The 11,202-nt window shown below is 36.9% G+C and overlaps 1 protein-coding gene across 1 annotated transcript; it reads left to right on the top strand.

Moving 5' to 3' along the window:
- The first annotated feature begins 2,952 nt into the window (after positions 1–2,952).
- LOC132051460 (rhodanese-like domain-containing protein 9, chloroplastic) lies at positions 2,953–10,924 on the top strand. The gene is made up of 6 exons (XM_059442530.1): positions 2,953–3,115; positions 3,540–3,787; positions 5,983–6,133; positions 10,161–10,246; positions 10,330–10,434; positions 10,681–10,924. The coding sequence occupies exons 1-6, from the start codon at positions 3,069–3,071 to the stop codon at positions 10,749–10,751; spliced, it is 708 nt and encodes a 235-aa protein (XP_059298513.1). The 5' UTR covers positions 2,953–3,068; the 3' UTR covers positions 10,752–10,924.
- The last annotated feature ends 278 nt before the right edge of the window (positions 10,925–11,202 follow it).

Here is an 11,202-nt window from a genome sequence, read left to right as displayed (position 1 = left end):
AATATATATTTTAAGGTACGAATTGTGTGAGACTTTGTTACGGATCGATTCATTCAGATCTATTCAGACCCATTAAGAGCTTTTTAAGAGGGACAAAACAAATGCACTTAATGGGCTGGATCTGAATCATTCAGATTCAGATCCAGACCTAAAAACAAACGCACTTAATGACTAAGATCTGAATGATTAAGATTCAGACCTCCATTAAGTGCAAACAAATGAGGCCTAAGTCACATAAGTTCTCAAAACTCCGTTTTTATTACGTAGCTATTGAGTGAGAAAATCAAAGATTAGATATCAAAATTTTAACAATTAGATCTGAAGGATGAAATTGATATCGGTGTATATTTAGACTAGTTTCATCAGGTCTGGGATTAAACTCAAAATATAAAAATGGTATTTTAAATTTAAAAAGTATAATTTGTATCACATTTTTTTTATTTCATAATTAATATAATTTAGTGGCATGTTAAACATGTCTTGTTGATAAGTTTTCATAATTATTAAAGTTTGTAATCACATAATTGGATAAGTTTAAGTAAAAATTTATTTATGAAGAAGGAAGTTTAGTTGGAGAATTAGAAAATATGAAAGGGACTACAAGTGATTCGCTATTCTGTAAAATAACATAATTTAAAATATCTTAATAATTACAACTTGATGAAGATTATAATCCGAAAAACATTGGCATTTTTATGAATTTGTGAGCATATAATTTCTTAGTTATTGACAGTAATAAATTAAATCGGTGTTTATTAAGTCATAATTTCACTTATAATTTCATGTTGCAAGAGTTTTTGACAAAACTCTTTTTTTTTTTTTATCTTCTAGGATCATCTAGTACAATAAAATTCTCAATGACTTCAAGTTTATCGTACAATATTTATAACATTGGTTAGAGTCTTTACATAAATTAATCCAATAATAATTGAAGTACATAAATAATGTATTCCCTCTGATCCATTTTACTTGTCATGTTTATATTTTGCACGTCCCTTAAAAAAATACTCACTCCATCCCGTTTTAATTGTCGTTTTTGCTCTTTTCACGTTCATTAATAAACATAATAAGTAGAAGATATTATTTACTAAGTTACCCCTGTTTATTAAATGTTTTTTTAGACTTGAGAAATATTAAAAAGAATTATAAGGGTATAGTTGAAAAAATTACAAATTTTAATCTTGATTATCTAAATTAATAATTATTTCAGGATAACTATTTTTAGCTAAAGTCATTGTTAATTTAGGACGGATGGAATATTGATTAAAATGATAATTTGACTAAATTACCTTATATATTTTTGCTCTCAATTAATATTTATCTTTCTTTCACCACATTAAACTATCTCCGTATTTTAGATCAATTATTCTTAATAACCATAACAATTAAAGTAGACTAAAAAAGGAAAATAATTTTTAACATCATACCTGAGACTTAATTTAGAACAAATCTTTATAAACATACGTATAAGCTCGTTAAAGAAGCAAAGCCCAAACATTTTTTTGCGCGGAGTGCCCTTCTTTTGGGGTGGTCTTTAAATTTTCTTTCATATTGTGGTCTTTAAATTATCCTCATATCTTTGATCTTTAATTTTTGCCCTTCGCATTGCAACTTTGAGCTTTCGCGCTAAATAATGAGGTTCGAGTTCGAACCCCGCTCAAGATAAATTAAAAAAAAAAAATCGCAAGACAAGGTTTGGGTGGCGTGTATCTTTGACCGGATACTTTTGTTATGGGAATTACACACATTTTATGCGGACCCCGATACTCACGCCTTATGGGCGTATTTGGCATAAGTATGCGGCCTCTTAGCATAATCTCTTTGATAATTCCTTAAATCAAAGTTATGCGATGTGCATTTTTAATGGAGCAAACTTTTATCTTACGGGACCCGCATAACTTTGTGAAGGAATTATCAAGTTATCGTCGGACCAGATATTTTCTATGCAAAGTAAGCGCCCATAAGGCATAAGATCCGGTCCGCATAATTTTGTCATCCTTCACAAAGTTATGTAGCCATGGGGGCATACTTTTAACGGGCAAACTTTTATAAATGGATCCGTATAAACTTTTGAATGAATTATCAAATGGACCGGCATACTTATGCCAAGTCCGCTCATAAGGCATAAGTATGTGGGTCCGGTCCCAGATAACTTTGAATTCCTTCACAATGTATGTATGCTTGGGGGCATAGCATGAAATTTAAACTTGCTTTTGCGAATTTTTTTTAAAATTTTGATCGGCGTGGGTTCAACGCTTGGACTTATGGGTTTTAATTGGAAATGAAAATTTAAAAATTTTAAATATGAGGGGTAAAATTTAAAGACCACCCCAAACGAAGGGCAATTCTGCGAATTGCCCAAGCCCAAAATGTATAACCCAAATAATGCAAAAGCTAACTCAATAAGGGGGCCCAACTGGGTCTGATTTTAAAAGAAAAGATGAGGACAAAATGGAAGCAAGCAAGAAAAGTCAACACCAACAACACGTGTAGGGGTGTCTGGTCCAAATCATCGAAGAATGAAATTACTATTTTGATCCTGCGAGGATTATAAAAAATTTGTATCCTCACTTATATATAGTAATAATGTTCTCTCCTTGCTTGATCAGATTTGATTGCATAGGAATATTCCGTTGATGCTTTAAGGGTAGTTTTGGTATTTTAAATATCTACAACATTTTAGAGTTAAAATTGATTTTTACATTAGATTACTGCTCCGCGCGGTGGTATTTCAATATTACAAACGACCATTTGACTTCTTCTTTTCCTTTTCGTTTTGAATTCTTATCTTTTTTAATCTTAAAATTGTGATTAATATTATTGGTGAAATAATATCATATAATGTCAGATTAAAATCACTATTGTTAAGCTAAGGTCTTGTTAATACCGGATTCTTGCAGTTTCTAGAGATATCTAATCCAGTTTCATTCTTGTTTCCACGTGGCAGAAACCCATTGACTGTCTTAAATTTTCTTGGCCCACGTATGGCTTCTAGCCAAGAAACTATCAATACTCCCCTTAAGAGATATCAAGAAAATGGATAGTGTCATACAACCAACCCTGTGGAGATGGCAGGGATTAGTTGCTATTCTCCTTCATTAATCTCTTCTCGGAGGTAAATACCTTTTTTCTCTTCCTCCTTCTTAGTTTCTGCCTTTAATCTTACTTTAGGTACTTAAGAAAGAACTACCATGAAAATTGAACAATGGAGTTTCTTGAATTTGATTTCAGAGAATGAATGTTTCTTGCATTTGATTTCAGAGAATGAACCATTTGATATCAAACTGTTCCACTCTTATTTATGTTAGTATAATATAATATTACCTTTTACCGATTGAATATTTTATTATGTTTACCTACAGAGTTCTTTCAGACATTTAGAGTATCCTTTTCTACTTGGTACTTTTGTAGTTAGCCTGATATGATGGGAATACTTTTGTTTTAGAAGTGATTTTGTACCCTCACATGAAAAATTTTGGAGCTCGATAATTTAGAGATAGAAGCTGTCTCATTATACAAGTTGGGAATGTGTATTTCAGCACCTTGGGATCATCTTTGTTGTTTGTCAAATATCGAGGAGGGGTCGTGACAGGGAAACCTCTCAGGAGGAGAGCATTTGAAATTAAAGCAGAAGTTGACTTCGTGAATGCTGACGAGGCGAAGAAACTTGTGGCTGTTGAGGGATATGCAGTACTAGATGTGCGCGACAAATCTCAATTTGAGAGAGCTCATATCAAAAACTGCTATCATGTACCACTTTTTGTTGAGAACACAGATAACGACTTAGGTAAATCATTACTCCTCTATCTTACTTGTTTTTGTTAGGAGGAAATGGACTGTTGTCTCATTATATCGTCTTGGAAGTTTTTCCACCTCATGAGCTTCTTTTGGAGATTGAATGAAGATCTACATCTATTTTTCATTGTATCAGATAGAGACCCATCCTATTCTTGGTTGCTCAATGTTGGATCCTTATAGTATATTGTTCACGCTCCAAATTTCCCGGTTGTACAAAAGGCAGAAAAAATTTGATTGGGATGTAATACAATTCCTAGATCCCCTAATATAATATTAGATCCTAGAAAAACTAAAAGAAAATCACGTATATATTCAGAGAAATCCATCTTTTTATACAACAACATACACAGTGAAATCCCACAACGTGGGGTCCGGGAGGATAAAGTGTACGCAGACCTTACCTCTACCGTGGAGGTAGAGAGACTGTTTTCGAAAGACCCTCAGCTCAAGAGAAAGCGTGACAAAAAAAAAAAAATGTTAGATACGGACAAGGAGAGCAAAGCAATATTAAAATGAAAATAACGAGAGCGACAAAGCTATGATAAAGCAGCCTGAAAAAAGAGACAGTATCTATTACAGATAAATAAGGTGAAAGGCAGTAACTACAGTCGATATACAAAAACATACACTAATCGCACTACAAGAAATAACAGAATGTAGCAGAAGTCAAAGGGCAAGAAACTGTACAAGTGCTACTACGACTACTACTCTGGACTTTCTAAATAGGGCAACGCACGACTACTTTCTACCCTTCTACCCTAATCCGTGTCCTCCATAGCCTCCTATCTAAGGTCATGTCCTCAGTAAGTTGTACCTTCGCCATGTTCTATCTAATCACCTCTCTCCAATACTTCTTCGGCCCACCCCTACCTCTCCTGAAACCGCCCATAGCCAACCTCTCACACCTCCGCACTGGAGCATCCGTGCCTCTCCTCTGCACATGACGAAACCATCTTAGCCTCGCTTCCCGCATCTTATCATCCACCGAGGCCACTCCCACTTTGTCCCGGATATCTTCATTTCTAATCCTATCTCTCCTAGTATGCCCGCACATCCATCGCAACATCCTCATTTTCGCAACTTTAATCTTCTGAACGTGAGAGTTCTTAACTGGCCAACACTCTGCCCCATATAACCACCGCTCTGTAGAACTTGCCTTTAAGTTTTGGAGGCACCTTCTTGTCAAACAAGACTCCGGATGCTAGCCTCCAGTTCATCCACCTTGGCCCAATACGATGTGTGACATCATCACCAATCTCACCATTCCCTTGGATAATAGACCAAAGATACTCGAAGCTCCTTTCTTTTGAATGACCTGGGTACCAAGCCTTACTTCTACACCAGCCTCATGCGTTGCGTCGCTAAACTTGCACTCCAAATATTCCGTCTTGGTCCTACTCAACCAAAACCTTTTAGACTCCAGGGTTTCTCGCCATACCTCCAGCTTAGCGTTAACTCCGTTATGAGTCTCGTCAGTCAGAACTATGTCTTCCGCGAATAACATACACCATGGCATCTCACCTTAGATTTGCCGCGTCAATCCATCCATCACCAAGGCAAATAGAAACGGGCTGAGAGCTGATCCCTGGTGCAACCCCATCATCACTGGGAAGTGCTCCGAGTCCCCTCCCACTGTCCTTACTCTGGTCTTGGCTCCATCATACATGTTCTTTATTGCCCTAGTGTACGCCACCGGTTATACCTCTAGCCTCCAAGCATCTCCATAGAACCTCCCTTGGGATTTTGTCGTATGCCTTCTCCAGGTTGATGAATACCATATGAAGATAGATCTTCCTCTCTCTATACTGCTCCACCAATCTCCTTACAATGTGGATGGCTTCTGTAGTCGAGCGCCCCGGCATGAATCTGTAGTTGAGAAAAATCCATCTTTTTATATAAAAAATAAATGAAGAATTTCATGACTTTATTTTCTTATGAGGAGAATGCCATGACTTTATTGACCTGGCCACGGAAGTAGCATGATGAGTGAAGGAAAGTGTTGTTAGAAATAAGAAATTAATTTTTTCCTAGGTATCAAAAATCTAGTGATAAAAAGAATTATAGAAGCAGATAGCGGATTTCTCGTTTCTATGGTTACTTCTTAATCAGTGAGGTTGGGGGATAGGGGTTGCTGCATGGGTATATTTTGTTGTGAATTCGTTTGTGCCTTTTTATTTTCTGCAGGGACGATAGTAAAGAGGCAGATGCACAACAATTTTGCTGGTTTATTTTTTGGATTGCCATTTACTAAGCCCAATCCTGAGTTTCTGCAATCTGTTAAAAGTCAATTTTCTCCTGAAAGCAAGCTGCTACTTGTCTGTCAAGAGGGTCTAAGGTAACTTTATTTTCTGGTTACTGTTAGGTCAGTTCAGGGTTAATATTCCAAATGAATATGTCTTCATTTTGATTGAACTACACCAATTACGGAATTATTAAAATGAAATTCCTAACCTGATCTCCGTTTTGATGTTCCCTAAAAATCATGTAAATAGAATAGTGTGACCTATAGGTCACAGGTTCGAGCCATGGAAGTAGCCACTAATGCTTGCATTAGGGTAGGTTGTCTACATCACACCCTCGGTACGGTCTTTTTTCGAACCCTGCTAACATGGGGATTCTTTGTGCGCCGGGCTGCGAATGAATGAATAGACTAGCAAGCACCGTTCTACAGGATTTGATAACACTGCGAAGACAAGTGTGTTGGAGTGTATTCATATTTCTTTACATACTGCTTGTCAAAGTACATGTTTTAATGAAAGTAGTTTTAACAAATTTGATTTTGTGGGTGAATAAGTGAGAGTGAATTCTATTTGTGTGCTTTGTGTAAGAGTTAGTGGGGAGATTTGTGCTGAACAGTGGATTCTTGATATCATAAGAGGCAAGAACAGGGTAGCCCGGTGCATTAAGCTTCCTACTATTTACGTGGTCGGGAAAAGGTTGGAACATTTTGGGTCAACTGTACGCAACTTTACCTTTTTGCAAGAGGCTATTCCCACGGCTTTAATCTGTCACTTCCTGGTCATAGGCGACTACTCCCTTTCATTTATATGCTGGTAATTAAGCAATGTAAAAAAAGAAAGGGCAGTTCGGTGCATAAAGCATCCGCGTAAGGCGGGGTCGGACGATGCCGCACGCGCCGGGGTGTGATGTAGATAGACTAACCTAATGTAAGCATTAGTGGCTGCTTCCATGGCTCGAACCCGTGACCTATAGGTCACGCGGAGACAAATTTACTGTTGCTCCAAGGCTCCCCTCCAATCGTAATTAAGCAATGCTCAAATTAAACTCTGAATGCTTTGGAGCATTATATTATCTTCTCTTATTGCATTCACGTGAAAGCTAGAGTTTTCCTATATCGAGATCCTTACTGAATATTAAAGAGGAATTTGATCATTATTTTTCTTGCCAGTATCATTAAGATTCAGATTGGTCCTTTTATGTGCCCTCTGAGTTCTAAAATGTCTCCTGGTTTGTGATCTTTTAACTCATTTACGTTTGATGTACATCTAAGCATCTTCTCAATAAATCTATTTGTCACACCCTAACAATGGTAGGGCATGACGGGCACCCGACTCTCATCAGAGTCGAGCGAACCCTTAGACATTCGCTCTATCAAAACATGTCATTTCAAAAACTTTTAAGAACATAAAACTTTTCTAAATAGAAATCATTGTCTTTATAACGATTATGAAAACTTTCAATCAAATAAGTATTTTAAACCAATTGAAATCATCTAAAATACATACTCTTTTAAAATTCACGAATGACTCAACTGACATCACTTTGTCGACATCTCGACAAACATACCACAGACAATGTCACGAAGCCTCTAAGAAGTAAAAGCCGAACATTATGAGTCGGACGGGGCCCCGACATACCCATAATCATACATATCTATACATGACTTAGCACGGCTCCCGAACAAGGTGGAACTTGCCAATCCCGGTGACGTCAAGCATCCTAGCTATACACTTAACTGCTTGACAATGCGGGGCACGGCATGAACGCGGCGTCCCGAGTGCAAAAGGATGTCGGTACGGACAATGTCCTTGAGTATGTAAGGTGGTAACAAATCATAATCATAATTTGATTTAGAGAGAAGAAATTACAATATAACTCAATACTGCGACCTTGATGAAGAAACATAAATGTGCACACGAAATCTCAAAACAATCTTTAAGTAAATAATGCATCCAACACACATGCCGCTTCCGACATGTTAACATAATGGTCCCTTCGGACGTACCGCTTCCGGCTAGTATCACAATAGTCCCTTCGGACGGCCGCTTTCGGCGTAATAATGATGGCCCCTTCGGGCATCCGCTTCCGGCTTAATAATGATGGTCCCTTCGGGCAGCCGCTTCCGGCTTAATATCACAATCATGTCAACACAAACTCAATCCACAAGTATCAATTTCAATTCATATCATAAGTCACTAATCAATTCATCACAATCCGATTATTAGCCTTAGTTTTTCATAAGAAGTTATCAAATTTGTATCTCACTAGACCCAGGAGGACATACTTCCAGGTTTGAGGGTAGAATTGTTATGAAATTCTTACTACCTATATTCTACTCAATTTCATCTTATGGCCTTACCCAAAGAATAAATGATCATGTCAATACAAAGGGATGATACTATGGAATGTAAACATAAATCGTAAATGAAATGAAGTAGTAAAATCTCGCACCCCCTTCGGAGCGGTTTTGAAAATCAAACTTTGTGTTTCCTTTAGTATAAAACTCATTTTCTCGAAATCATTAGTAAAATCATATACACAACTCAAATTGGCACCTTATGGGTGTTCCGCCGGAACGAGAATAGGAGTACAATATCAATAAGGCATCACAAGAAACATTTAGACCTTACTCGTCTAAGAATGGAATCATATGGAGTACATATAGAATGAATAACAACAAGAATCATGCCAAAAGAAGAAAGGTTTGCCTTACATACCTTGTCGCTTACGTGATTAGCTTAACTTATGCTTCCAAACATTGGCCAATATACAATCAAGGTAAAGGAAACCGTAGACAACTTGAAAGAAGTTCATATACTTCTCTAAGCTCGTAATTAACTTTCGTAAATTCGGCGATTTTCCCTGAAATCTTCGTTTCCCTCTAATTCCAATTCAATTTAACAACGCAATCAGCAACCAACAACAACAACAACCATCTCATATAAGCCTCTTTAAACTCAAAACATCAACTCCCAAAGATATACACCAAAACGAATTTCAAAGATACGCTTTGTATACGATATCTACATTCACTTTATTCTCCCAAATTCAAGAACACCAACTTATCAACAACATCAACAACAATATCAACGATCATTTTATATCAATATCTAACTAATTCTATCCATATAATCATACCAAAACAGACCCCAACTTATTTGATAACCAAAAATTATAACCGAACTTTCAACGTCATTTTCTCTATTCTAACCCGTCAAATCCATCAATGATCATGGTAAGAACATCATTAACATCTTAAAAAAAAACCTTATATGAGCAGCCACCACGAAACCAACATCCCCCAAGTTCAACTTTTAGCTTGAAACGACAGCAACAACTTGTTCTATACTTTACCCTTCACGAGCCTCGGGATTCGGGACCTCGAACTTGCTCGATTCTCCACTTTCTCTCTCTAACTCTCTCTAAAAGTTTCTGGATCTTTGGTATGAAAATGAGGCAAATAAGGCTGAAAATTTCCCTTAAATAGCAAGGGTAGGGGGCCTGACCCGACTTAGAATCGGGTTGGGCCGAGCCCACTGCCCAGCTTGACCTTTCTGCCTTAAAACGTCTATAACTTTTTATCCCTGTGTCAATACAGGCCCACGACCTATGGTTGGAAAGGTATTTCAATTATCTACAACTTTCATTTTTGGATTTTTCCCAAATTCCCAAATAATGATGGGGTTATGACCTCCCGAAGTCAGATCACCCGAAAACGTAACTTAAAAACATCTTTTTGGAGGGCTTCCACTTGGATTTGGCTCAAGGATCCTTCTTGAGTTGTGTTTAACTTTACATATATTATCCATATAACTTGTCATATGTCCTTTATAAAATCTCGACATGTGGACCCCACCTCAGCTTACGATTACGAGGGCTATATATCTTTTAACGTATCATTCCAATCATGCTGTACGAATTTCAAATATCATGATCATGCTATCCTCATGCTAATACAGTAGAATTTCATCCTTTATACTTTTAATATTTGCTCCTCCTTGAGCTCACATTAAGCCGTCTGCAGCCTTAGTAACGCGAAATTTTCTGGGGTGTAACACTATTGATGGATGACAACTTACCATTTCCTGATCTCTTCGTCGTTTTACCTGAAATCCTTTAAGGTCCGCAGCTGCTGCCCAGAAATTAGAGGGAGCAGGTTATGACAACATAGCATGCATAACATCAGGTCTTCAGACCGTAAAACCTGGTAAAATACTAAAACCTGACGTTAACACTTCAATTTAAACTTGTATTTATGTACTAGCTGAAAACATAATTGTCTTTTTTTAGGAACATTTGATTCTGTCGGTTCAAAAGAACTACAAGATGCTGGCAAAGCGGGTCTGGTTACCATACAGGGAAAGATTTCAGCAGTTCTTGGAACTGTGCTTATCTGTAAGGATACATCTTCAATGCTTCCTCTTAAGGGTTTAAGTTTTGTGCATGTAGAATTTTTTACGCCATCAAATTAGTTCAATATATTGCAGCTGTTCTAGCAAGATCAATATGGTAACTTTAAAATAAAGAAATAACTTGTTGTATATAACTTAAATCCTAATCCTAAATATTTCTTCATATATAATAAATTGACATTCTATTTTTCTGTTTGTTCATTTGATTAAGGATTGATTGATCTTTCAGGTGCACTTCTATTTGTAACATTCTTCCCTGATCAAGCAGAACAGATTCTTCAAATGGTTCCTTCAAGCTAACACCTAAACTTTTGCTTGGTGTTTCCAGTAGAAGAGTAGAACGTATTTGTGTAGAGAGGAAACTGTTTGATATTGGAATACTAGCATCATCGCGATTTTGTACATGTCTTACTTATTGGTAAAAACGCAAATTGCTTGTTCTTAATGAAATGTTGAAGGCTTTTGTTTTTGTTTTTGTTTTTTTTTTTTTCCTCTAAAATTTTACTTTAACTTCTATGGCCTGAGAATAAAGATGAGAGTTGATCTACCAAAAGAGAAGGAGAAAAAAGGGCTTAGTCGAAGATTAACAAACAAGGGCTAGAGAAATAATTTCAAATTCTAAACTCCCAAGCCACTTGCAGCTGCTAGAATATATGTAGCAATGACACAAACATCCAGTTCAACTATTGCACCTCAACATCCACTAGTTTTACGGATTTGGGGGGGGGGGGGGGGGGGGTCGAAAGTGAGG

Source organism: Lycium ferocissimum, chromosome 4 (genome assembly GCF_029784015.1).
Source record: "Lycium ferocissimum isolate CSIRO_LF1 chromosome 4, AGI_CSIRO_Lferr_CH_V1, whole genome shotgun sequence".
Classification (NCBI taxonomy): Eukaryota; Viridiplantae; Streptophyta; class Magnoliopsida; order Solanales; family Solanaceae; genus Lycium; species Lycium ferocissimum.
Note: the sequence above shows the minus strand (reverse complement) of the source record. Positions and strands in the feature narration are given on the sequence as shown.

Coding starts and splice junctions, on each gene's coding strand:
- LOC132051460 (XM_059442530.1), top strand. CDS start 3,069: ATGGCAGGGATTAGTTGCTATTCTCCTTCATTAATCTCTTCTCGGAG. Junction 3,116..3,539: donor TCATTAATCTCTTCTCGGAG/GTAAATACCTTT, acceptor TGTGTATTTCAG/CACCTTGGGATCATCTTTGT. Junction 6,134..10,160: donor GTCTGTCAAGAGGGTCTAAG/GTAACTTTATTT, acceptor AAATCCTTTAAG/GTCCGCAGCTGCTGCCCAGA.